At 51.7% G+C, this 26,728-nt stretch overlaps 2 protein-coding genes across 3 annotated transcripts in view; one reads left to right on the top strand and one right to left on the bottom strand.

The window, feature by feature from the left end:
• Positions 1 to 998: 998 nt before the first annotated feature.
• Positions 999 to 15,599, top strand: PPIE (peptidylprolyl isomerase E). The gene is made up of 10 exons (XM_079776500.1): positions 999 to 1,059; positions 2,064 to 2,162; positions 3,460 to 3,503; positions 3,985 to 4,011; positions 5,179 to 5,260; positions 5,985 to 6,085; positions 8,341 to 8,464; positions 13,254 to 13,439; positions 14,464 to 14,606; positions 14,798 to 15,599. Exons 1-10 carry the CDS (start codon positions 1,029 to 1,031, stop codon positions 14,864 to 14,866), a joined length of 906 nt encoding a protein of 301 aa, XP_079632626.1. The 5' UTR covers positions 999 to 1,028; the 3' UTR covers positions 14,867 to 15,599.
• Positions 15,600 to 15,789: 190 nt separating this feature from the next.
• The window catches only part of BMP8B (bone morphogenetic protein 8b), a 31,587-nt gene continuing 20,648 nt past the window's right edge, over positions 15,790 to 26,728 (bottom strand). For both annotated transcript variants that reach the window (XM_079776498.1, XM_079776499.1), the window contains exons 4-7: positions 26,208 to 26,408; positions 25,338 to 25,417; positions 24,684 to 24,794; positions 15,790 to 21,587 (exon numbers count right to left, since the gene is read on the bottom strand). In XM_079776498.1, the coding sequence (XP_079632624.1) occupies positions 21,438 to 21,587; positions 24,684 to 24,794; positions 25,338 to 25,417; positions 26,208 to 26,408 (542 nt within the window). In that variant the 3' untranslated portion in view covers positions 15,790 to 21,437. The remainder of the gene's footprint in view (positions 21,588 to 24,683; positions 24,795 to 25,337; positions 25,418 to 26,207; positions 26,409 to 26,728) is intronic.

Genomic DNA, 26,728 nt, shown 5'->3' with positions numbered 1-26,728 from the left:
GCCTGTATTAGCTAGTTTACACCAAGAGTCCACACACTTTTCTCCTAAAGAGCCAAGTGTGGGCCATAGGTCTCTTGCGCTTGTAGTGTGAAAGCAGCCACAGACAACACTTCTAGGAATGAGCACGACTGTGTTCCCATAAGCCTTACTTGTGGACACTGAAAATTGAATTTCATACATTTTCACGTGTCACGAGCCATTCTTGTTTTAATGTTTTTCTCAAGTGTTTGAAAATGTAAAAACCAGCCCTAGCTTGCAGGTTGTCCAGGGTTGGCCCGCGGACCGTAGTTTATTTGTAGTAGTTTTGTTACAGGAAACCGGAATAAATCAAGCAATGCTCCGAGAGTTTGGAGTCACACTTTATTCACCGCGGTGGGCTCAGAGAAAATGAATTCAAATTCTAAGCAAAGCTACAAGCAGAACTTCCCTTTTTATTAAAGAGCCAGCCCTATGTGTGCTTAGTGGTTATCTCGCTGCTGGCCTTGAAAACAACACAGTTCTATCCAATTAAAAAATACACCTGGCATGGCATTGAGAGTATGGGCCTATCTAGTCTCTGGCCTACAAGGTCAGACAGCTAAGTTTATCTTCCTCATTATCCAAGCAGGCTAAAGCGGGCTAGAAAGCAAAGTTATTTTTTTTAGAATAAGAGGCTGTCTAAAAAAATAGCAGAGAATTTCAAACAGTAGTTTTACAAAATATAAGTTAGCCTTCTCAGTTTATTATTTGCGGACCCGGACGGATTGGGCCCAGGATTGTTTCCAGCAGCACTGAGCACCCGGCGGCCCGGACCACGCAGCTCTCCCACCCGGGTGCACCTGCCACGGCGCCAGACCTTCCCTAGGAGCCGGAGGCAGCACGGGCGCCCCGCAGTGGGCGGGGCCTGCGAGCGCCGAGACGCGGGGCGGGGTCAAGCGGAGTGGGCGGGACCTGCGAGCGCCGAGACGCGGGGCGGGGCCAAGCGGGGGCGGGGCCTTGGAAGGGGGCGGGCCGGGCGCTGGCTTCCGGGGGAAGAGCGCGGGAGCAAGATGGCCACTACCAAGCGTGTGCTGTACGTGGGTGAGCAGGCGCGGGCACCAGGCAGGGTCTGGGCGCGGGACCAGACGCGGAGGGCGGCGAGTAGCTGTCTAGGAGGGGTCTGTGGCGGTGCTGCTTTGCTTCAGGTGTTAGCCCGAGCCGTAAAGGTCTTTCTGGTTCCCTTCCAAGCCCGCTAACCTCTAACAGGTACCCCTTTACCTCCTGATCCGGAGGATTGGTAGAGGAATATTATGGGCTTCCAGATCCTTGCGCCCATTTATTTTACCAACTTTCGCTTGCAACGGGGGCTCAACCCAGGCCCCAAAGGAAGGGTCCTCAGACTAGCCAGGTAGAAGTGAGAATCACTTCGGTAGCACAGTTTGGTGGGGACGGACATCGATGACATGGGTCTGGGTGCGGGGAGAAATGATCCCTCCGTCTGGAGAGGTGAGAGCAAACTTTCAAGATGCTGTGATGCTGGAGCTGATGATCCGGTCTTAGCCAGGTAGTCAAAATAGGGGCAAGGGTATTTACTGAAAGGGAGCAGCAAGAGCAAAAGCCCAAAAGTGTGGAAATAGCCTTACACTTTATGAGCAAGTGGGTCATTTTAGGGAACCCAGAGAATTGGGGAAGCAGAGGGGGGACAGCTGAAGAGGTGGGGAGGGCTCCAGTTATGAAAAGCCTGCAAAAGAGTTTGTACTTTATCCTGAGGACAGTAGGAAACCTTTGAAGGAGTTTCAGCAGGGAAGTGATGGGTTAAAATCTGCACATTCCCGGGATCCGTCCAGTTGACTCTGTGGAGGAGAGGAAAATCAATTAAGAAGCTATTGCAATAATTCTGGGACTCGATGAGGGTCTGCAAGAAGGGTGAAGAGAGCAGTGTAATTTGTAAGTGTGGGTGAAGGAGCAGTTGAGAGGAGTACTTACGAACCCAAAGGACTGGATGGAAGGACCCCTCCCCTTAGCTATAGGATGCTAACTGGGCTGCAGGGACTTCTCCAGAGAATAAAGTTCAGTGGCTCAGAAGGCCCTTGGCTTCTTTGCAGGTGGACTTGCAGAGGAGGTAGACGACAAAGTTCTTCACGCTGCTTTTATTCCTTTTGGAGATATCACAGATATTCAGATTCCTCTGGATTATGAAACAGGTGAGTCCTTTTAGTGTCTCTGATGGTCAGAATCCTACTGAGAAAATAACTTAAACATTTTTTTAAGTCCTATCACAGTATACGATATGGTTGGTATGTAGGAAAGTTCTGGAGGGTGCCTCAGTAGGGTAGCATGACAGTGATCTTGATGCAGAAGGAATGTTCTGAGGCTTGTGGTTGTGAACGGTAACCTAACTCTGCTCTATGGGATTTGAGATAAAACTATTTTCAGTAGCCCAGTAGGAGGATAGATTTTGAGCTACGTGGGCTCAAAGTGGACCTGAATGTTGTTTCAAACTACCTACTGGGGACCCCACCACAGCTGCTCCCATCTTGGCAGCTGTGCTGTAAACAGGGCAGCAGGAAAGCCTGCCCTAACAATGGGGGCTCGGCCTCTGTGCACCTGGGTAAGTTTTCCTTTAATAGGTATCGCAGTTACAGTTCACTTTTCTATTTTACCTTTGTTGTCATTTTTAAGATTGGAATTTTAGGCTCAGCTCTATCATCAACCCTGCATGGTTGTTAAGCAAGGTCTTTAAATCTTCTGGGCATGGGATCTTTATCTGTAAAAAACAATAAGGCTTTATTGATTCTCTAAAGTTAGTTGGTCAATTAAATTAACCCTGCTATGCTTGGCCTGTCTAGATAGATCAGCATTTTCCTGAGGATAAAGAATGAGTATCCTTATCCAGGTTCATGCTTTATGTACAGTTGATGCTCACAATGTATATTTGGCCCTAACTGGTTTGGCTCAGTGGATAGAGCGTCGGCCTGTGGACTGAAAGGTCCCAGATTCAATTCCGGTCAAGGGCATGAACCTTGGTTGCGGGCATATCCCCAGTAGGAGGTGTGCAGGAGGCGGCTGATCGATGTTTCTCTCTCATCGATGTTTCTGACTCTCTGTCCCTCTTTCTTCCTCTCTGTAAAAATCAATAAAATATATATATTTTTAAATGTATATTTGGAATGAATAGTTTAAATGGCTTCATTTTTCTAGTTGCCTTGCATGCAAAGGTTAAGGTTTTAATTTGTCTTTGGTAGAAAAATTGGAATACTTACTTTAAAGATTAAAAGTATAGTTCATTATTGAGCTATGTTCACTAAAAAACAACTTGTAATATAGCTTGAAATGTTTAAACTAGGAAAAATTAAAGAATGAGATTTCTTCTTCTGAAATAGGGATTGGGTAGAATTTCTAATGTCTGGATATGGCTTGTAACTGGCTTCACTTTCCTTGTGATCATCTTCCTCTTGCCCTTCAGGGTAATTACTTGGTTTTGTTTTCCCTTTTTTTCAGAAAAGCACCGAGGATTTGCTTTCGTTGAATTTGAGTTGGCAGAGGTGAGAAAATTCCGTTAACCTGTTTCGTCTTGGGCACGTGTTAGTGTTATTGCTGATTACAAAGGGAGCTGTGCTCCATTTGGTTGGGTTTTTGGGCCTCATGCTGATGCCTCCAGAGGACAGGAAGTGCTGTCTGAAGAAACACTTCCCTCACTTAATCAGATCGTAGACTGTGGTTAACGCTGCAGACCAGCCAGGTCCCCCGTCTTGCTCTGCAGAGCTCCTGCAGCCCGGCTCATTGAGCCTCCTCGCCTGGCAGCACTGGTGGTTATTTCTTATGCCTTCCACTAGATGGCAAATGGCCGCACCACCAGCCCTGAAGCCAGCCAGGAAGCGCTTTTTGTCAGACACGTGCAACCTAGGCAGGAACTATAGGGGTGACTTTTTCCTGCTGTGATTTTTTGTGGGGGTTATTTTTGCTACTGAGCATATGTTTAGACACCACAAGAAGCTAAACTTGTACTTTGTCTTTTCTTGGCAGGATGCTGCAGCAGCCATCGACAACATGGTATAGCCGGGAATCTTCATTCTTACTGAAGTTGGCTTTGGTGGCACAGTGGGCTCCTTGTTCATATATTGGTTTGCTGAACCTCCAAAGTTACAAGGTTGCATGGGGAAGTAAAAACTGTCATCATCTGAAAATATTCACTGTGAATTAATCACTTATAAGGTTAATCCTCACTCAAATATCTGTCCCCATTAACAATAATATAAATACTAATCATCCTTATTGGCCAATCTTTCACTGACTACCCCATGTCCAGGGAATAAATTGCAAACACTATGCAATCTGATTGCACAGTGAAGTTGCATATTTTGCAAAAGAGGCAGGATTCCATGAAGCGTTAGACCAGTTAACAATGATCAGAGAAATTCAATAAGGATAATGACAGGGTGTGCTACTGATGCAAATGATTTGAATGTCCTAGAGAGGTCCTTGAGGAAAATGATGAAGTTCTGGAGTTTTTGTGCCCTCTTTGAGATCTCTGTGCTTTTAATGTCAGATACACAGTGCAAAGGTGTCCTCCTGTGGTTTAGAATTTTGTTGGAAAATATACTGCAAATTAATCAGCACCCGCTGCATATGTGTTCTGCAAATCCGTGCATAGTTAAACCTGAATTTGAACTATAAGAAATTTATTTTCATTTTTAGTTTCATCACAGGAAAGTCCGAGTCAAACCTTTTTTTCTTTACTTTTTATGATAAAATTTTTCTTCACTGCTTTAAATGGATTCATATTAAGTGTCCTTTCCTGCTACCAGTTATCTTTGGATGTAAGATTCTCCTCTATTCCTGGTCTCTGTCACCCGTTCGCCGAACATATTCCTCAATTATCAGAAATCATTTCTCACCATTTCAAAGCTGATCTTGACTTTTGAAGGTGAACTCGGGTACTTGGAAACCGCATTTACCCTCATAACTCTGAACCCGGAGTTACTATTGGTAGCACAGTTCTTTGCTGGCGTTGAAAGGAAGGAGGTGTGTGACGGCTCCAGGGAGACATCTCCCTGCACCCCAAGGGCTGCTTTGTGGTGGGTGCAGAGCTTGCTGTTAGGAGCTCAGGGATTCAGGGAGAACAAATTGGAGCACGCCTCTGGTATCTGAAGTACATGGAAAACCTGTCTGACTCTCACCCTAACAGAGTTTAAGCAGCTGAATTTTCCATCTTTTCAGAATGAATCTGAGCTCTTTGGACGGACAATTCGAGTCAATTTGGCCAAACCAATGAGGATTAAGGAAGGCTCTTCCAGACCAGGTGAGTGGGGCCACCACAGGCTCCCCATCATGTCTCCAGTGTGGCCTTAGTTGCATTTCTGTCCCTATTACCTGGAAGTGGGTGCTGAGTGCCACTGCTGCTGAACAGGAGTAGGCGAAGGGCACGCGCCACCTTTGTGGGGAATAAGAAGAGTTTGAGCTTCTCAGGGCAATTGTTTCCATTATGGAGAAACCCCGCCTGCTCCCTTACCTTTCCCAGTTTTCTCGTTCCTGGGGAGTTCCACCAAGGGCAGAACTGGCAAGACTACACTTTTCCCTTTGACGTGGCTTTGTCCCTTAGCCCTGCTGAGCGCTGGACCTCAGGGCTGACACGCCCAGTGTGAACTGGCCTTACCTTGGGAGTTCCCCAGGTGGAATCTGTGGCTGAGAGGGCCACAGAGTACGTCCCACTTTGCTGACCAAAGCAGCTACTTCGCAGTGGGCTCATAGCTGGGATCTCTTTTGTTGTTAACTTCTCCCGAAGATATTTCCCATTGGTTTTAGAGTGGAAGGGAGGGGGAGAGACAGAGAGAGAAACATCAATGTGAGAGAGGCACATTGGTTGGTTGCCTCCTGCATGTGCCCCAATCAGGGCCGGGAATCAAGCCCTTGACCGGAATCAAACCTGGGACCCTTCGGTCTATGAGCTGACGCTCTATCCACTGAGCCAAACCGGCTAGGACAAGCTTGAGTCTCTTGACATTTGTTTGCTTCTTTCCCTTCAGTTTGGTCAGATGATGACTGGTTGAAGAGGTTCTCTGGGAAGACTCTGGAAGAGAATAAAGAGGAAGAGGGGTCGGAGCCCCCCAAAGCGGAAGCTCAGGAGGTGAGAGGGAGGCTCTCTTCTGGAGGAGAGGCTGGTGCTTCCACAGGAGACTTCTCTTAACGTTTTATGGGAACTTGAAAATATGTGTACACAAGTAGAGAGGGTGAAAGGGACCTCTAGTGCTTTGGTGAAGGCGCTGTTGAGGGAACTACGAGAGAGGCTTTAAGCCTCTCGTCCTTGTGCTCTGGGCAATGAACTTGTCAGCTTCTTAGCTCAGTTTAGGTACTGATTTGTGATTGGCAGCTGAGGAGGAGGAGGACCCACCCCCCCCCCCCCCCCCCGTGAGGAAGAGTAGTGAGTGCTCCTCCTGGTCCTCCCTCCTCCAAAGGCCCACGGTATTCCTGGTCCTGTCCCGACAGGAGAGTGCGGACGGGGTCGTGGTACCATCCCTGCAGCCTCTACACGGGTCTGAGGCTCTCGCTCCCTCGGAGACCCGCCTAGGCCCTTGCTCCTGGTTCTCAGCATACCTCTCTCTCTGAGCATTGCTTCTCAGGCCTTTCCCTCCCTCGTGAATGCTGCTTCTCTCTTGGCTCATGGCCTCGCTCTCTTCCTTCGATCAAAATAGTGGCAGCCAGTCTGATTTTCGCAGCCTCTCCTGCCTCCACAGTCTATTTCTAGTGTTGAGCTTTAGACGTTGTGTTGCAAAGCTCACAGGCAGCTTCAAATTGCCGGAAACGGGTGCTCTCCCTTCTCTATCCTGTTCTTCCTGTATTCTGAAGCTTGTTATCATGCCACCATCCATCCACACGTTGACCCGAGCCAGAAATTTGGATACAAAGCAGAGCATATGAATGGCCCTCGCAGCCAGTGCAATAACCCTAGATCATCTAGACGCCTCTTTAAAATAGAGACAACATATCATCACATTCTGCTAGTTTTTCTCTTAAGTCTTCCTTGAATCCCCCTCCCTGATTGTTCCATCGTCCTGATTTAGCCTCATCTCATTTGGATAATTACAGTAGCTCCCTAACTAGTCGTCTGGCTAGAATCTTGCTCTCCTCCAGTCTTTCCTAAAGACGGCTAGACTGATCTTTTTAAAGCACAAGGCCAATCATGTGACTCTCCTACTGATAACTTTTCTGACTCCCCATCACCTGTCCCGCAAGATAAAGGTCAAGAGGGACTCCCTAAGTTCTTGACCCTGCCCCCTCCCCTCTCCACATTGCAGCCCCCAGTTGGTAAAACCAGGCTTTGTATTTCCCTCTATGTCTCTGCTTTTGTACGGGCTACTCAAGTGCTTGTTGCCTTTCTCTTTCTAAGCAGCAAACTCTGTGAGGATAGGGGCCTTGTATTATGCATCTTGTTAATTAATAAAAATATCAGGTGGGATGATGTGATTAAGACCAAGGACTGGGTGTGTTGTGTGAGTGTTTAGGTTTGAATTCCAGCTTTACTGCTTACCACCTCTGTGATCTTGGGCAAGTGGCTGAACTTCAATGTGCCTCGGTTTCCCCATCTATAAAATGAAGATAGTAGTGGTCCTGACCTAGGGTGGTTCTGAGGATTAAATGAGCTAATATACGTAAGACGTTTAGAATAGTATTCTGTGCATGGCAAGTGCTATGTGAGTATTTGCTGCTACTGCTGTTGTTAGCAGCAAATGATAGAAATAGTATCTTCAGTACATTTGTTAAACTGAACCACGGACATGTTATGAATCTTTGACTTTTCTCTTTGGAACAAACACGATGGCTATATTAAATGTCTCCTTGTCCTCTGCTTAGCTTTGTCTACTTGGGGATAAGGCAAGGCCCCCTCCACCTCTTCCATTGTCTCTGAGCACTTAGGCCCAAGCCAGAGGGCTGCCCTCCTTGCTTCCACGGTAGCCAGCCTTTGGATGCACATAACTAAGCATAGAAGGAGGGGATGGTGCTACATAAAAGGGTCCGTTTAACTGGAGTAAGGTGAGTGGGCTTGAGCTGGTGTTTGAAGGTGTTGAAAGTTGTGTTGGGCCAGAACAGTGTTATTCCGTGACAGCAGGGAGGGTGAAGTAAGCCTGTGTCTGAGGCCCAGTGTGATAGATAACGTGCCTGTGGGCTGGAGTTAGACAACGCTGAGGTCTCCTGTCACTGATGTCCAACTCCGTGCTGGCCATGGCCTCTGCCTCCTGCAGCCCCCGCGGGGCCCAGGCCTCCCCTGTCGGCACCTCACTCCAGCCTGCTCCCTGCATTTGGGTTCTGGGTGTATATGCAGAAGACTACTCGCTGCCCTGCTCAGGGAGTTCTCTCTAACCTAGTGATTTCTTCTTCACCCAGGGAGAGCGCACTGCCAAAAAGGCCCGGTCAAACCCTCAGGTGTACTTGGACATCAAGATTGGGAACAAGCCAGCCGGCCGCATCCAGATACTCCTGCGCTCAGACGTCGTTCCCATGACGGCAGGTGAGCAGGCTCCAGTCGGGACTGTAGAAAGCTGCTGGCTGGGCAGTGAGCCTTCCCAAGGTTCTCCGGGGCCTCAGTTCTGGTGCCCTTGACATTGTTTCTGACCTGAGTAGTGGATCTGGAAATCTAGTAACAGATAGTGTGAGCAAACGTTTTAAAGCTTTATGAGTGCTGGCTTACTATTATTTAATACTTTAAAAATATATATATGTTAGTAAACATAGCCCTGGCCAGGTTGCTCAGTTGGTTGGAGCATCGTCCCATACACCAAAAGGTGGTGGGTTCGAAGCCTAATCAGGGCACAAATGGGAGGCAACCTATTGATGTTTCTCTCTCACATTGATGTGTGTGTGTTTTTTCTCTCTCTCCTTTCCTCTCTCTCTAAAAGCAATAAAAACATATTTAAAATGAAAACAAAATAAAATCCTTCCTATCTCTTTGTCTTCCTTATCTCTTTGTCTTCCTTATATAGTTACCATAATTTTGGTTAGGACTTGGGTTATTTTAACTATGTAAGCAAGCATCAAGCTGTGTAACTTCTTTTATACATAGCATTTTGGTTTTCCCGCAATTCAGAATTGTCTTGCTTTCTCATTTGCTTAGTCTTCTATGCATTTCTTCCTGATTGTGTCCCAGATTCTCCTGCCTTTATAAATCTCTCATCGTGTTCAGACACATCAGATATTCTGTCAATTTCGCTTTCTCGTAGTAGCTCCACCTTGCGCCCTGTGGCTGCTCTAGCCTGGCCCGGCTGCTTTCCAGGCCTTCCCACAGCAATTCTCGTGGGATCTCCTGTTCCATCTCTTATGTTGCCACCTCTGTTGTCTTCTTTTTTGGTTACTCCCTCGTCTCAGTAGAGGACATACTTTTGTAGCTTCTGCAGAAAAGTACTTGGGAGGTAACCTCTTGGGGACTGATGTCTGAAAAAATGTGCCTTCCCACTTGATTGATAGGTAGGGTGTAGGATTCTAGAGAAGGCTAATGCCATTCTGATGCTTGGTCCTTTGTTCAAAACTTCTTTTTTTCTTTTTTCTATCTAGAGCTATGCTGTTCAATATGGAGGCCGCTAGCCACATGTGACCATTTAAATTAAATTACACTAGTCAAGTGCTGAATAACTGTTAGATAATGCTGGTCTAGCGCCTTGGAGGGTCTGTTTATCCTGTATTCAGAAACAATGTGCTTTCGGATATATTTCCTTTTATCCGTCATGCTGACTTTTTGGTGGGTCCTACTGTATTAGTTTTCTTTTGCTGCTGCAACAACTCAGCACAGACTTAGCAGCTTACAAGAACACCGAAGTACTGGCTTACAGAAGTCCGACGTGGGTCTCACTGGGCTAAACTAAACTAAAGGTGGCAGCCGGGTTGCTGCCTTCCTTACTGAAGTCTCTAGGGGAGGAGCTGTTTCCAGGGACATCAGGTTGTTGATAGGATTTAGTGTCCTGCAGCTGTAGGACGGAGGTGCCCACTTCCCAGCTGGCCGTCCGCTGGGGCTGTCTCCGGCTTCTAGAGGCTGGCGGCCCCTCCCTCCACCTTCAGAGCCGGCAGTGGTGGATCGGTCTCACGGTGAGCTTTTGGTGTTTCTCTCTTTCTTCGTGACTTCAGCTGGGAAAGCTTTGGTTATAAGCTCATGATTTATTAGGCCCACCAGGCCACTGTCCCCATCTCTAGGTCCATAACCGTAGTCCCATCTGCAGAGTGCCTCTGCCCTAGCATACCTCCGGTTCCAGCGACTGGGGCACGGACATCCTTGGGGAGAATTGTTCTGCATCCCACACTTATCAGTCAGGACAGTCTGTTTTATCCTTTGGTTTGGGAATATTTCCTTGAATTATTTTCTTTGCTTTTGTCCCCTCTGGTTTCTCTCATTTTTCTCTGTAACATTTCTAAATGTTCTTTTTTTATAGCACCCTGTGATTATGTCATGCAGGTAATAAGTTTCGGGTTTACAATTCTATAATACATCTGTAGATTGCGTTGTGTGCTCACCACCCCAAGTCAAGTCTCCTTCCATCACCATTTATATGCCCCCCTTTATGCTGTTCATCCTCACCCGACCCCTCTTACCCGCTGGTAACCCTATGCTGTTATCTGTGTCTGTGAGTTTGTTTGTTTTGTTTTTATGTTTGTTCCTTTTTTATATCCCACATATGAGTAAAATCTTATGGTTCTTGCCTTTTCTGTCTAACTTACTTCACTTAGCATGATACTTTCAAGATCTATCCATGTTGTCACAAATGGTAATATTTCATCACTTTTTATGGCCACATCTTTATCTAGTCATCTATCAAAAAATACTTAGGTTGTTTCCATGTCTGGGCTATTTAAACAGGCTTTCAACCAGACTTACTGCTTTTACAGCTACTTTTGCCCTCTTATCTGAGCTTTAGGTGTTTGTGCAACATAAACTGAGTTGCTTCTTGGCTTGACCAGCTTAAAATTCCATTTTCTTAGGTCTGTTATATCAGTTATGACTCTTCTATTTGTTTTTAAGTTTTCAAAGTTTTTTGTTGCTATTGTCTCCTTTTTTTCTTCACTTTATCCATTTTTATCCATTTTTAAGTATATAATTCAGTAGCATTACTTGTATTCACAGTGTATACAACCGTCACCAGTATCTATTTTCAATTTTTTTATTACCCCAAACAGCAGCTCTGTACTCACTAGACAATAACTCCCCATGCACTTCTCCCCCAGCTCCTGGAAACCTCTAACCTACTTTCTGTCTTTCTGCATTTGCCTACCCGAGATATTTTATATAAATAGCATCATATGCCCTAACCGGTTTGGCTCAGTGGATAGAGCGTCGGCCTGCGGACTCAAAGGTCCCGGGTTCGATTCCGGTCAAGGGCATGTGCCTTGGTTGCGGGCGCATCCCCAGTGGGGGGTGTGCAGGAGGCAGCTGATGGATGTTTCTCTCTCATCGATGTTTCTGGCTCTCTATCCCTCTCCCTTCCTCTCTATAAAAAATCAATAAAATATATTTAATAAAAAAAAAAGTGGCTCAGTGGATAGAGCGTCGGCCTACGGACTGAAGGGTCCCAGGTTCGATTCTGGTCAAGGTCATGTACCTTGATTACGGGCACATCCCTAGTAGGGGGTGTGCAGGAGGCGGCTGATTGATGTTTCTCTTTCATCAATATTTCTAACTCTCTATCCCTCTCCTTTCCTCTCTGTAAAAATCAATAAAATATATTTTTAAAAAATAATATAAATAAATAAATAGCATCATATAATAGTTGTCCTTTATGTCTGGCTTATTCCACTGAGCATAACATTTCCAAATGTCATCTGGGTCATAGCACAGATCAGTACTTCATTCATTTTTATGACCAAACAATATTCCCTCGTGTGGATAGACCACATTCTGTTTATTCATTCATTTTTTGGTGGACACTTGAACATTGCTTTCACTTTCTGGCTATTGAGAATAATGCTGCTACGAACATCCATAACAACATACGTGTTTAAATCCTTGTTTTCAGTTCTCTTGGGTATACACCTAAGAGTAGAAATGCTGGGTCATAAGGGAATTTTATGTTTAACTTTTTGAGGAACTTCAGGCTGTCTTCCGTAGCAGCTGCACCATTTACATTTCACCAGCAGTGTATAAGGATTCCAATTCCCCCACATCCTCACCAGCATTTGCTATTTTTGTTTATCACAGCCATCCTAGTAGATGTAAAGTGGAGTCTCATTATGGTTTTGTTTTTTGTTTTTAATCCTCACCTGAGGATATTTTTCCATTGATTTTAGAGAGAGTGGAAGAACTAGGGAAAGACAGAGGGAAACATCGATGTGAGAGAAACACATCGATTGGTTGCCTCCTACACGCGCCCTGACCAGGGCCTGGGCCAGGGCAGAGCCTGCAGCTGAGGTATGTGCCCTTGACCAAAATTGAACCCAGGACCCTTCTGTCCATAGGCCGACTCTCTATCCACTGAAGCAAACTGCCTAGGGCTCATTATGGTTTTTGAAATATTTATACTTTTATTGATTTCAGAGAGGAGTGGAAAGGGAGAGAGAGATCGAAATATCAATGATGAGAGAGAATCATTGATGGGCTGCCTCCTGCACACCCCCTACTGGGGATTGAGCCTGCAACCTGGGCATGTGCCCTGACTGGGAATCGAACCATGATCTCCTGGTTCATAGGCCAGCATTCAACCACTGAGCCATGCCGGCCAGGCCATCTCATATGGTTTTGATCTACATTTCCCTGATGACTAATGTTGAGCATCTTTTCATGTGCTTTATTGGCTATTTGTATATCTTCTTTGGAGAAATGTCTATTCCAGTCTTTTGTTGAGTTGTAGGAATTCGTTATATATACTGAATATTAAACCCTTATCAGGTATAATTTGCAAACATTTTCTCCCATTCTATGAATGGCCTTTTCACTCTTAAGAGTGTCCTTTGATGCATATAAGTTTTTAATTTTGATGAAGTTCTAATTCATATATTTTTTTCTTTTATCAGTGCTTTTGGTGTCGTATTTAAGAAACAATTGCCAAATCCAAAGTCACAAAGATTTGCCCCTCTGTTTTCTTCTAAGATCCTGTTTGTTTGTTTGTTTTTTAAATTACTTTACCAACGGTTTAGTGTGGAATGAAGCTAGAATGCATGTACTTCTCCCTCTTTGGTTAGAATCCCCTGTAATCCTTTAAGATGTCAGTATCACAAAACAGAGTGAAAATTTTTAAAAATAGAGTTTTCAGAGTCTAGTTACAGGGAGGTTTTGTTTGCTTGTTTTTTAACCTGAGCACCTTTTCCTGTCTCAACCCCAGAGAATTTCCGTTGCCTGTGCACCCACGAGAAGGGCTTTGGCTTCAAGGGGAGCAGCTTCCACCGCATCATCCCCCAGTTCATGTGCCAGGGCGGCGATTTCACCAACCACAACGGCACCGGGGGCAAGTCCATCTACGGGAGGAAGTTCGATGATGAGAACTTCATCCTCAAGCACACGGGACCAGGTGGGACCTGATTTGTGGGTGTGCTGAGGGGCCCGGGCCTGGCAGGATGCCTGTGCAGGATGGGGTGTCGCTGTGGTTCTGGCCAGGGGTCGGTGCAGGAGGAGATCCTGCTAGTGAAGAGGGGAAAGGGTTCGCCTGGCTAGAGCGGGCTTTCTTTTCACCACCGTGTCTGGGAAAGCAGCTGACACATCAGAAACACACAGTAAGTACTTGAATATTTAAAACAGGGGTCCTCAAACTTTTTAAACAGGGGGCCAGTTCACTGTCCCTCAGACCGTTGGAGGGCCGGACTATAGTTTAAAAAAAACTATGAACAAATTCCTATGTACACTGCACATATCTTATCTTGAAGTAAAAAAACAAAACAGCAGAAACACCCGCATGTGGCCCGCGGGCCGTAGTTTGAGGACGCCTGATTTAAAACATTCGCAGGCTGGCCTGTTCGGTGTCCGACACCCTGCTCTGCTCTGCACTGAGAGTGGAGCGGGACGTGCATGGTCCATCCACAGGGGCACCGGGCCGAGGCCCAGCGGGCAGAGCGGCTTTCTCACCACCACGCCCCAGCTGCAGCGCCTCGTGCCACACGCCCGCAGCCCACCAACCTGGGCCTTGGACACACTCAGATGGCCCCTCCCCCAGAGAGCCTTCCATGATGGTGCACCAGCGCGTCACACACACGGTCCCTGTGTGGCTGCCTCCGCGTCCGGCGCCTGCGCAGGTGTCTGTGTGCCGGCCTCGCTCTGTCACGGCTGTCGGCCCAGCTCTCTCTTCATGACTCTTTCCCACTGGGCTGAGCCCCCCCAGAGCTGGGACCGTGTCCCCAGGCTGAGCACGGGCCTGGTTACAAAGGAGACAGGAAGTGCTTGTTGAGTGAATGGAAGGTTAAATCCGTCTGAAGTGATTGAACCCTGCTCACCGTGTCACTGCCGTCAGTGAGGGGGAGAGACCTCGCATGGTCTGTCCGTCCCAGCGTGGGCCTGGCTGAGGGAGCCGGGTGGAGGGACTGACTGCTCGTTCCCCCCAGGCCTGCTCTCCATGGCCAACTCCGGCCCAAACACCAACGGCTCCCAGTTCTTCCTGACGTGTGACAAGACGGACTGGCTGGACGGCAAGCACGTGGTGTTCGGGGAGGTCACGGAAGGCCTGGATGTCTTGCGGCAGATCGAGGTGGGTGCCGCCTGGGCCCTCGGTGCACAGCCCGTGGGACAGCGGAGCGGCGGCCTGTGGCCTGGGGGCGGGGGGGGGGGCCTGCTCCAGGAGGAGGCGGCTCTGCTCAGCCTGGGATTGGGGGGGATGGGTGTCCCTGAGCCCCTTTAATCCTCCCCCTCCCTCCCCCTTCTTCTGTTCCGCCCGCAAAGGCGCAGGGCAGCAAGGACGGGAAGCCGAAGGAGAAGGTGATCATCTCCGGCTGTGGGGAGTACGTGTGAGGCCTTTCTCCGCACAGCCCGCCATCCGGGACCCGGCCGCCCGGACCCGCACTTGTGAAACGGGGTCTGTGCCGGGGCCTCCTCATGGCCCTCCTCGGGGTCAGCGTGGAGCAGCTCCTCTGTGGGTGCGGCCTGGCCTTCCTCTGCCTCTTCCCCAGTGCGGCCGCGGGCCGGAGCCGCACAGGCGCCACCCTCCCACCGGGACGGCTGCGTGTGGCTTTCTAGGCCTTTGCTGCAGTGTGGCCCTGGGCGTTTCTTCTGGTAAAACAAACCCGAGTTCCTGTATTGCTGCCTCCAGCTTGTCCCTGGGAGACTGCACCTATGGCTGAGCTGTCACGCTGAGGTAGGCGGGCGAGGAAGTAGGGCATAGTGTCTCCCCCACAGCTTGTCCTTCCTTTCTTGGGCATAGTTCCTGAGATGCCAGGTGATGTATCTTCAAGCCAGATATTCCTGTCAGACCCTTGTCAGGACAAAGGAAGTCAGGGACCGTGGAAAAGTTCCCATCTGTGGCCCCTGCTGCTAAACTGAAGCTGGCTAGTCATAGCAACACGCATACTTACGAGTCTCAATGATTCATTTATTTGTTCACTTCTATTCTACAGAATTTAAAAAATGACATTTATAACTCGACGTGCCTTTTCCATGCCAGATACTATGCTTATTTGTCAGGAGACAGGAGGTCAGCACATACCTGAGCCTAATCCAGCCTGCTGCCTATTTTTATGAATAAAGTTTTATTGGAGCACAGCCACATCATTTGTTTACTTGGTGTCTATGGCTGCTTTCTCACTGCAGCAGCATTGTTGAATGTTCCCAATATTAGAGTTCTCCAGAGAAACAGAACCAAGAGGACGTTGTATATCTGCATATGTAAAGAGAGATTTATTTTAAGACTTGTTCTGTGATTGTGGGAGTTGGCAAGTCGGAAATCTGCGGGCAGACCAGCAGGCTGGAGACCAGGGGAGAGCTGAGTTGCAGTTCAAGTCCCAAGGCCGTCTGGAAGCAGGATTCCTCCTCCCCTGGGCGAGGCCTTTGCTGCTAGGGCTTCTCCTGGGCCCACCAGCGTGGCTCCTGGATGTTTCTTCTGGTAAAATCAGTTTATTTTACCAAATTCACTAAGTCCCAGAAAAAAAACGGGCGGCCGCAGTCCTTTCTCTCTCGAGGCCTTCAATTGATTGTGTGAGGCCTACCCACATTATGGAGGGTAACTGCTTTATTTCAGCTGTGCTGGTTTAAATGTTCATCACATCGAAATGTACCTTCACAGCATCATCTGGGCTGGTGTTTAAGCAAATATTGGAATACATGCCCTAACCAAGTTGACACATAAAATTAACCAGCACAGTCCCCCAAAATTTACTACCTGAACCTTTACAGAAAGTGCTGACCCTGAAGGAGACAAAACCGTCCCACCTCCATGCTGAGCTCATAGTCTGGTCCTACTATGCGCAGCTACTGCTTGGAGCCGAGGTGGGCTAGCTTCTCTCCACTCCCTGCCCATGTTCTGGTTGACCAGGTGGTTTTAAAGGTCCCGCATCTGTGAAGGCTCTGAGCAGGGACTGAGCTCTGTGGCCACACCACTCAGAATCCACTGCCCTGGTTTTGTTTATTTTTATTGATTTCAGAGAGGGAGGTAGAGGGAGAGAGAGAATCATCAGTTAATAAAGAGAATCATTGATTGCCTCCTGTACGCCCCCTACTGGGTACCCAGCCTGAAACCTGGCATGTGCCCTTGACCAGAATCGAACCCGGGACCCTTCAGTCCGCAGGCCAATGCTCTATCCACTGAGCCAAACCAGCTAGGACAGCGCCCTGGGTTTTTCAATCTTGAGATGTGGCTGCGCCAGGAGGCAGGAGAGGCCTGCTGCTCCCTGGCCCTGTGATCCCGAGGTAGCGCCTCCTGAGGGGCGATGGCATTCTGGCTTCTCCCTCCCATCTACCAAATGGACTCCGGCCTTAGGCTGAGCTCCCTCTGCTGTAATTGGCCAGATTCCTGTCTCCCTGTGGCTGGGATGAGCTCCCGAAAGAGACCCTGTATATTGACAGCCACCGCAGGTCAGTCACAGGGCGGGCAGGCTTTAGTGAAGGGATGATGGCAGCAACTTCAGGGCTTTTACAAGAGCCAAGAAAGGATGTGTGAAAAATGTGGCACAGCCAGCCTCCTGAGGAAGGACTGACTCCTGTGAGGATGCCCCTGCCACTTCCTGCTCTTCCCTGAGGCCTAAGGAGGCTGAGACCAATTTTCTAAGTTCGGGAAGCTTAGCAGGTGTGGAGTCATTGGGTGCCACTGCCCCTCCCAGGGGCCTCCCAGGGTGTTACCTCACTGTGTCCACACTGGGACCCTCTACAGAGGCAAACCAAGGCTCAGGATATGACTGCAGAAGTCACCCAGGACAGCGTGGCAGAGCTGGGGCCAGAAGCTCGGCCTGTCCCCCACCCCCGTCATAACGACGTCCTGGGAGGTTTACCGGGCTCTGGGCTCAGTCCAGGGCAGGGGAGCCCAAGGACCCGACTGCCAGGCAGGAGGAAGACAGCCTGGAGCAGCAACCTGGCTGCCGCATCAGCTTCTCGGCACAGCACTGACCCTTTGCTCTGCAGGGTCTGGCCTGTGGGAAGAGGACCCCAGGGCACTATGGGGCCTTTGCTGCAGCCTGAAGGTCAAAGCTGCTTCCCTGGGGCTGCCTGGCTCCATCGAAGGCGCCTCCCTGCCCACGTTCCTGTTGCTCCAGCACCAGGACTGCGGACATGGGGCTGGGTTCTGCCAATTCACTCCCTCACTAGCTCCGTGCGGGCTGGGCCCTGTCCTAGTCCTGGTCTCGACAGCTGCACCGAGGAAGAGACCCAGGCTGCGGCCCGGGTCAGTCCTGTGGCTGCCGGAGTTTCCTCTGGTGCCACATGTGCCTCCAGATGCTGCTGGCATAGACCTTTGTCACAGTCACGGCCTCACACAACCTCTGGGCGGGACTGTGGGACCTGCCTTTTTAGAGGTGAAAACTGAGTCTTGTAGAGTTCAGGGGATAGAAAACTAGAAAGCCATGTTTTTAAAAAATATTTATTAACAGGGAAATTCTCACCATATAAGAAAGTGGGAAAAGCATATATCAAAGTACTTTACTATAGTACTTCGTAAAAAATACCAATTTTGTAAAAATACCTATCTATAATATGTAAACATCTATATTTATATGTATATCCTAAGGGGGAAAACTAGAAATAAATTCACAAAATATTAAGTGTATTTATCTGAGTCGTAGGACTATGGTGATTTGAATTATATTTTTTGTTTTTATTTAAACTTCCCTCCAAAACGACATTATGTGTGTAGTAAATGAAAAACATTCTTTTTAAAGGTCAAGTGCTTGCATAAGGTCTTTGCATAAGTAGGAAAACCTGGGATGGACCATCCCTTTCCAAGGCTCAGGGGCAGTTGGTGGGTGCTGAGCACCTTCTACAGGACAGTGGGATCCCTGTGTCAGGGAACACAGCCAAGTTTCACAGCCCTGGCCATTGCCAGCAAAACCCAGCACTTGCCTCGGGCCTTCCAAGCAGGTGAGAATTCAAGTCCTGCCCTCAAAGTAGTGCAGTATGTACTTATTTTAATGGAAAAACCCAGCTCTGAAGTAAATACACTATCACCCCTGGGACACATTCTGGGAGGAGGCTTAGTGGGCAAGCATGGAAGGGGCTCAAAACTAGCAAATTCATTTGTAATAATATCAGCAGGTACCAGTTGTTAAGCATCGATAGGCCAGACATTGTCCTAAATGTTTATGTACATATCTGGTCCTCGTAACAGCCTGGGAGGGAAAAGCCAGTGTCCTGCTGTAGAGAGGAGGAAGAACCAGGATTCACATCTATTTGGTCCCAAAACCTATACTCTTGCTATGCTGCCTCTTTCCGATTTCCTAGGGATTTTTCCAGAACATGTGACTTCCCTGCCTTAGTTAGAAGACCGTGAGCACTAATCTTGTGACCACTGGGTCTCAAGGCCAGGACTGCACTGCAAACACCAAGGCTGCCCGCGTCTCTCCTTAGTCTGCGTCTCCCTGTGTCCTCCCTTCCCGCCAACTGTCCCGATTCCTCACTGCTGTCGGTGGGTATGCACGGACCACCCTTATTTATCCTCCTGGTCTGTGTGACCAGATAAACAAGCCCTGCCCTGAGCAAGAGAAAGGGAAGCAGTGGCATCGGGGCTGTGTTCCTGCCAGCCTGGGCCACCCACTGCAGCTGCCATGCTCGGCTCAGAAATAGACAACTCATGGAATAAAATGCATGGGCTTCGTGTCCACACTTATTCCACTGCTTGGGGCTTTTTCTATTTGATTCCATTTGGTGACTCAGAAGTTGGCCTCAGAAGTTGCTGGAAGTCGACGGCCAGGTGGGGAAGCAGTGACTTACTGTTTTTCAATTGTTCCGCACGAAAACACATTGCAACTCCTATCCATTCCTGCTGTGCACAGCTTGGTTGATAGGGATACTCCGTATCTACAAACCTTTGGGTAATTTGACAGGCATTTCTGCTGCACCCCTACCCGCACCAGGCCATTGCTGGGCACTAAAGATACCAGGGGAAGTAAAAAAGTAGTTGCCAAAATAATTGGCTAATTTAGAATTTACGGTTACCTAAAAGACAAACCTTGATGTTGGGAAGAGAGAACCTTTACATAAGGACTAGAATAGCCAATAGGTTCCATGTTATGTACCCATTCGTGACGGCCACCTGGTTCATAGCTTGGATTTGTGATGGCCACCGGCTCCAGTTTCAGGTTATGAGGGTGTATCTGGGCTCAGCACTCAGACACAGATTCCATGACTGAAGGCCCTCACATGTTAGGGATGGGAAATGGCCCAGAAGAGGAAGCCACCCACAAGTCAGGTCTCCTAACGGCTAGGCCAAAGCTCAGGTCCCTACACTGGCTGATGGGGAACTCAATATCTTCAAGATAGTCTGGGCCCCTGGCAGGGCCTCTTCCTCGACACTCACTCTGAGGCCCTCCCAGTCCTGCAGCCGGGCCCCGCCTCCACCCCTGCCCCAGACCTGCTCTCCCGGAGCCCGTCCTCAGGGTGCAGCGTGGACCCCAGGGATGCACGTCCTTGGGCACACGGGTCGTTCTGCCTCTGTGGGCTGTGCCTGTCTGCTGGGGTGGGCCCAGGATCTGCTATTAACGACACAGTATTTCAGGGTTCAGGCAGCTGGACTGTCTGCTCCAGCAGGTAAATTACAGGGTTAGCAAGTCAGAAATCAAATAAACACTCCCACTGCCTCGGCTGCTCCAAGGAGAACAGTGGTTTCCGGGAACCTTCCCACCCAGCTCACCCTAATTACTGCCTGTCACTCCCCTGGGACAGGGGCCTTTTCTTTGGCTCACAGGCCCCAAGAAACAGGACGGGGCTCCTGAGCAGACAGGGTGACGCAGACTTTGGTGACCAGCCTGTGTTTTGACAACTTCTGGACACAACGGGTGCTGACAAGGCCCTACCGTGGCCCACACCTGGCCACAGGCTGCCCGGTGTTGCAGACACATTGCTCTGGGTGGAACAGATTGCTCCTTAGCAGGAGACGGCACGGTTTCAATTCACATGCCAACGCTAATGTGCTGAAAATGGCTGCCTGGAGTTCTGTGCTGATCACTTGAAATTCTATCCAGATTTGGTAGAAAACAGCATCAAGGTTGATTATTGATGCCTGACATGCAGAAAAGGAAGGAACGCTATGTCACCTGTGCGGGGCACTGTCACCCTGGGCTACACCACGTACGCTTGGCTCAGTAAAAAGGTACTTCCCCACAGAGCTGAACTCCCGACGTTCAACACGACGACAGACAGATGCGTCAGTGAAGCCCCAAGATGTTTTGTTTCTCCAAAGGTAAAATTTCAATGCGCTGCATGCTGAGAAAGTACACACAGATCCAGGGCAGGAAGACAGAAGGAAAATGCCATTGGCCTGAGCCCTTAACCATGCTGCTCATTCAGCTCTTTCTGGAGTTGCCCCACATGCCTCCCCGTGGCCAGCAGTTTGGTAATTCAGATCCGAAAATATAGAACACACAAGGCAAGCCCATGCTCTTTAACAAGTACCCAGAAATGCCCACTTTTGCCCCTGAGAAGGGTAGGCAACCGGAGGTGGGCCAAACCCTGTCTACACCCCCCAAACCCTGCAATGGAGAGGGAGGACCTGAGCTGGTCACCTTGGGCTCCAGGTGCCTCTCGGGTCATTGCATATCTGCCCACAGCCCAAGCCAGCAAGGAGCAAGGGCAGGTCCTCAGACAGGACTTTTGTGCTGACCCCAAAGGGCCAGTCAGCACGTGCCACTGGGGGGCAGGGCTGGGGCAGAACCCTGCCTGATGACGCCGCCCACCAGAACTGAACGCCAGAATCTATCACAACCTCAGGCAGGGGAGGGTGGTGGGGCCTGAAAGGACCCAGCCCTGGCAGGAAGGAGGAAGGGGCATGGGCATGTTGATCTGAGGACTCTCTGCCAGTCCTATCTGTGGTCTGCCTGGTTTGAGGGTCTCAGCCTCTGGAGCGGGGCTGACCCCGGCGGGAGGTGCTGCAGCGGCCGGCGGGGCCTCAGTGGCAGCCGCAGGCCTTGACCACCATGTTGCGGTGTTTGCGCAGGATGACGTTGTTGCTGCTGTCATAGTAGAGCACGGAGGTGGCGCTCAGCTTGGTGGGCGCGCAGCACGCCTTGGGCACGGCGTCTGGCTTCATCAGGTGCACCTGGCCAGGGAGGGGGCGGCAGGCAGAGCGTGAGCACTGGGGCCTTCTCCAGGACCCGCCCAGCGCCTGGCCTCCCGACCCTCCCACCTCCAGCCACAGCCAGGGCAGGTGTGATGTGCAAATCTGCTCTCCTTGACCCCTTCCCTGCCCTGGGCCCTTAGGGCACAGCCTGGGCACCTGTCAGCTCCCTGCCACACCCACTCCCCTCAGACCTGAGGGCCTGCTGGTCCCCAGCACACAATGCACCTGATGGCAGGTCCCTATGCCTGAGGCCCCTGCAGCACCACCCGCCCAGGACTCCCCTCCACTCTTCCCTCTTCTTGGCTTCTTAAAAAAAATATTTTTTATTTATTTCAAAGAGGAAGGAAGAGGGAGAGAGAGATAGGCACATCAATGATGAAAGAGAATCATTGATCAGCTGCCTCCTGCACGTCCCCTACTGGGGATCGATCCCTCAACCGAGGCACGTGCCCTGACCAAGAATCAAACTGTGACCTCCTGGTTCCTGGGTCGATGCTCAACTTCAGCCACACTGACCGGGCTTCTCTGGGCTTCTGCAATGACCCTGATCATGCCTTGTCCACGCCCTTGTTTGTGGCCTGTCTCCCCTCCTGGCTGATCCCAAGAGTGTTCATGGAGCAACTGAATAAAGCCCCGGATTCTAGGTTCACCCCTGGGGGTTCACACCGTCATTTCTCAAAGCACCGTTCACCCCTCCTGACAGCTTCTCGGGCGAGTGTGACTCTGGGAGATGAAGGAACAGCGCACACAGGCCACAGGGCTGGGGCAGGACTCGGACCAGGGGCGGTGAGCCTGCTCCCTCTGTCTGAGCCGCTCCCCCACCAAGAAAGAGCCTGATTGTGGAGCTACTTCGGCCTCCACACAAATATTTATCCTGCGACTTGGCAGGATGAGCTGAGTTAGCACTGGACTCCGGGTCAGGGCCCCACACCGACGGGCCCCGGGCTCTGGGGCAGGAGAGGAAGGACACCGGCTTCCACCGTGGGTGTGGGGGCCGCTCCGAGGGCCCAGGAGCGGGTGAAGCCCAGCCCTACGGGGGCTGCAGAACCGGGTGAAGCTTTCTGATGGGGGGCCCGTCCGGCAGTCTGGTCCCTGTTCCCCAATGCCCACTTGTCCCGGGAGCCCCAGCCCTGAGCCAGCCTGCCAGGAGGACTGTCAGCGGGCACTGGGCTGGCTTGGGGCCCAGAGCCTCTCTGCAGCCACTGGGGAAGCCGAGGCCTCGGCAGGGATGTCAGCCAGACTGGACAGGGGGCCACTGCTCCCCAGCTTCCAGCCTCCACATGAGGTGTCTGGGCTTGGCATTCAAAGGCCCACGTGAAAGGAACCAGGCAACACCGCCCGGGGGTGCCGGCCATGGGCTCTAAGTGGGGAAGCGGGAGGGCCTGTCCGGACTTGGGAGCCGGGAGAGAAGCCAGGCCCCTCAGGGATCAGCCTTTCTGCGACTGCACCCTAGACCAGAGCTTCCTCAGATCAGCGGCAGAGAGAGAGTCAGCGTTCACTCCACCTGGCCCCACAAAGACGGATTTGCTGAGTCTAAATGCCATTCTTTCCATTTGTGTTTGAGCCACTAGGAGACCAAATCAGAGGTTCTGTTACATGGGTAAATTTCGATTATTTATGAGCCTCAGTTTTCTTTTCTGCTAAATGATACAATGGTCTTTTTTTCATTTCTCACACACATGCCCTGTGACTGCTGTGCCAGGATGGGGAACACAGAAATGTCCCAGACATGGTCCCTGCTCTCATCCTCAAGGTCTATGTTAGGGGCTCCTGCCCACCCAACGTCACCTCCCTGTGGGCCCTGAGCCTGCCCAGCTGCCCCTGCCCTGGGGCCTGTGCACTCGCTCCTCGTGCCTGGACCCTTCCTCCCACTGCAGATGCCCCGTCTCCCCTTCTCACAGGCCCCACTGTCGGCTGGTCCCTGGCTTGTGTGTCACTGACAGCACCCCAAGAGCGCAGCTGCTGTCCTGTGTGCACCCATGACAGCCTGAGCACTCACTCCTGCTGACCAGCAGTGGGGTCCAAGGGCCTGGACAGAGGCGGGGGAGGGGGAGGGACAGCCTGGAGGTGCAGGTGAAGCTGTCACCTCACACCGCTCACAGGGCCCGGGGACGCACATCCATGAAGGACGGGAGGTCGGGATGGCCGTCACACACAGATCACCGAGTTCCACCAGGGAAGGCAGCCCCTGGGGCCCAGCAAATCCCATCTCACACTGAGAAAGGAGGCCTTTCAGAGTCCAACAGCTTCCCTTACACCCATTTACTCCCACCGAAGGCATCACCTTGACAACCTCTTAATAGGCAAAGATAAGGCTCGGGCATAACAGGAACTAGGAGTCCAGGTAAACGTTCTAGAAAGAAGTGTACACACACACACACACACACACACACACACACACACTTAAAACACTGAGCAATAAGCAGCAACGATAGTCCTCAGAGAAACTATTTTTCGGCATTAAAGTTACCCCAAACACCAGCGCATCAAAAGCCACAGCGTCTGTGGAAACATAAGAGCTGAGAGGACCAGGAGGAAGAGCCAGCGGGAAGCAAGCGAAGGGGGAGCCCAAGCCCAGAAGAGCCCTGCGCTCAGGGCTCAGGGGTGACTCTCCCGACTCACCATGAAGGGGGTGGTGAGCACACACGCCTGTCTCTCACCCCGTGTGCACCTGTTGCAGGAGGTCGAACAATCCCATGCACATGGGCACACGTGTTCAGAGCACACAGGCACCCAGGTGGGATGCACGTCTGTTCTGTATGTGTGTGCATGTGGCCACAAGCAGGCTGACTTTATGGGTCCCACCACACATACCTGCAGGTCCCCACGTGCATGTGTGTGTGTGTGAGTGTGTGTGTGTGTGTGTGTGCACCAGCAGTGAGTCTGCAGACGCAGGCTGGCCACACAGGGACCAGCTCCTGCACAGTGTGGGGGTTGAAGGACACGTGCACTCAGCCGAGGTTCCAGGTGAGAACCTCCGAGAACCGAGCAGGCGCCCCCATTCCCCTCCAGGCTGCCCGGGCCCCTCTCCTCAGCGCACCCTCCCCGGGGCCGGCAGCACAGGCCGGTACTGACCAGGGACTGCACGATGGCGTGGTTGGTGGCGTTCATGCAGGAGTCCAGCGGGAAGGAGCACTCCCCCTCACAGTAATAGGCTGAGTAGCCTTGGGGGGCGATGACCCAGTCCTGGGTGGGGAATGGAAGAAGGTGAGTCCCACCATGTGGCCCCTCCCACTAGCACCCGTCACAGGAGGATTCAGGGCTGCCCCTCACCCTCCTTCCCTCTGCCTCAGGGACCTGTCACTCACCCTCAGCCCCTCCTGAGCAGCCCCCCGCCCCCCGAAGCCTGGCAGCCACCCCAAGACCCTCAGCGCACAGGGCTGGGAACAGCTCTGTGGTCCTCGGGGTGGTCCTCCTGCTGCCCCGCCCCCACGCCTCCCGCAGCTGCTGTCCCGCAAAGGCACAGAGGCTCGGCCAGCCTGGCCTCGGGGTCCTTTGTAGCCCTGACATTTTATGGCTCAGGAGGCAGGTTGTCTCCATTTTCACAGTTTTTACCAAAAAGCACCTTTTCACCAAAAAGTAACACATTCTCCTTTTAGAGCACTTGGAAAACCCAGAAGAAAATAATACATGAAAAAAAACAAAAAACCCAAGTCTACCCCCTCCCAGAGACACACTTGACCTTCAGGCGGGGTCGTCATTTAAGAGAGAGGGGAGAGCAGACATTACCAGCCAGCCGAGGTCCTGGAAGCTGACGTAGAGCTCGTGCCGACGGCACACCTGCCGACCGTGGGAGCCGTGGGCGCCATCTGCGGGGACAGACGGTGCAAGGTCTCTCCTGGGCCTGCTCTGTGCCGCTGCCCCAGGCACCCGGGCGGGGACGCCCTCCGGGCACGTTTGGGGGACAAGTGAATGATGGGGAACCACGCCGCTGGGTCCCACAGAGCCCGTCCCTGCGGCTCTGCTGGTGTCGGCCAACTCAAGAGCCTTCAATGCTCCCAGTGGCTCCCGAGGAAGCCCTGCCCGCCCGGCCGCCCGACTGCAGCCTGTGGCCTCCTGATGCTCAATGAACAGCCGGGGGCCTTTCTGCCACCAGGCGGGGGCATCCCCTCCTTCCCTTCCGAGACGCCCCTGCCCTCACCCCACCGTCCTCCACACCCTGCACAGGTCCGGTGGCTCATGTTGAGGCCAAACAGGGGGCTGACTCCCATGAAAGGAACAGAGGCACAGGGCCGGGTGAGGCCCGTCCCCCCCCATTCCGAGGGTCTCGCCTGGTGGGGAGACCTTCGCCTACAATTGTGCATCCCGAAGGGAGCCTGGGAGAGAGCCGCGGGCACGGGGCGGTGCTGCCCGGAGGAAGGGCACCTGGTTCTGACGGGGCTCGGGGAGGGCCTGGGGAGCCGGGGAGCACGGAAGGGACCTCGGCGGCAGGGAGGCCCGAGAGACAGGGCATGGCCGGTCCACCGGGGGCAGGGGCAAGGGAGGGTGTCAGGAGGGGCTGGAGGGTGACCACTGGCCTGGCCCCTTGTGAGGGCCAGAAGGTTCAGCCACCACCACTGGTCCTGGGCCTACAGCCTCGGGCCGGCGCCCGGACCTCACCAAAGATCCCCGGGAGCTTGTTGGGCTGCGGCAGCTCGTTGGTCTTCTTCAGCAGCCGCCTCCTCAGGGGCCGCACTGCCCGAGGGGCCCGGATGGGGCTGGGGCTGGGGCTCGCCCTGAAAAACGTGACCATGAAAGGCTGTTTGGAGCGCGGTGCCCGTCGCCCCAGCAGACCGGCCAGGCCAGGATCCACGCTGAGCCCTGAGACAGAGAGGAGAGAGGGTCACTGAGGGCATGGCTCTGCAGCGGGCACAGAGCAGCTCTGCCGGGGCCCGGGCGGGCCCGGGAGCACGAAGGCTGAGGCCCTGAGGCGGCCCCGGGCCTGGCTCCCCTCACCCGAAGGCCGGAGTCCACGTCCCGCCCCAGCCCCGGCCGCGGGTCTGAGGAGGCCGCGGAGGAGGCTCGCGAACCAGGGTCAGCGTGAGTGACGTCAGGGCCACACGGCGGCCGCCCACCTCGGCCTGAGGACTCCTGGGCCTGAGGCCCCCCTTCCCGCCTCCTCCCCGGGATGTCCCGGGGGC

Source organism: Cnephaeus nilssonii (assembly GCF_951640355.1).
Source record: "Cnephaeus nilssonii genome assembly, chromosome: 7".
NCBI lineage: Eukaryota > Metazoa > Chordata > Mammalia > Chiroptera > Vespertilionidae > Cnephaeus > Cnephaeus nilssonii.
The sequence above is the reverse complement of the archived record's forward strand: the minus strand, read 5'-3'. Positions and strand labels throughout refer to the sequence as shown.

Coding starts and splice junctions, on each gene's coding strand:
- PPIE (XM_079776500.1), top strand. CDS start 1,029: ATGGCCACTACCAAGCGTGTGCTGTACGTGG. Junction 3,504..3,984: donor TTGAATTTGAGTTGGCAGAG/GTGAGAAAATTC, acceptor TTTTCTTGGCAG/GATGCTGCAGCAGCCATCGA. Junction 6,086..8,340: donor CCAAAGCGGAAGCTCAGGAG/GTGAGAGGGAGG, acceptor TTCTTCACCCAG/GGAGAGCGCACTGCCAAAAA.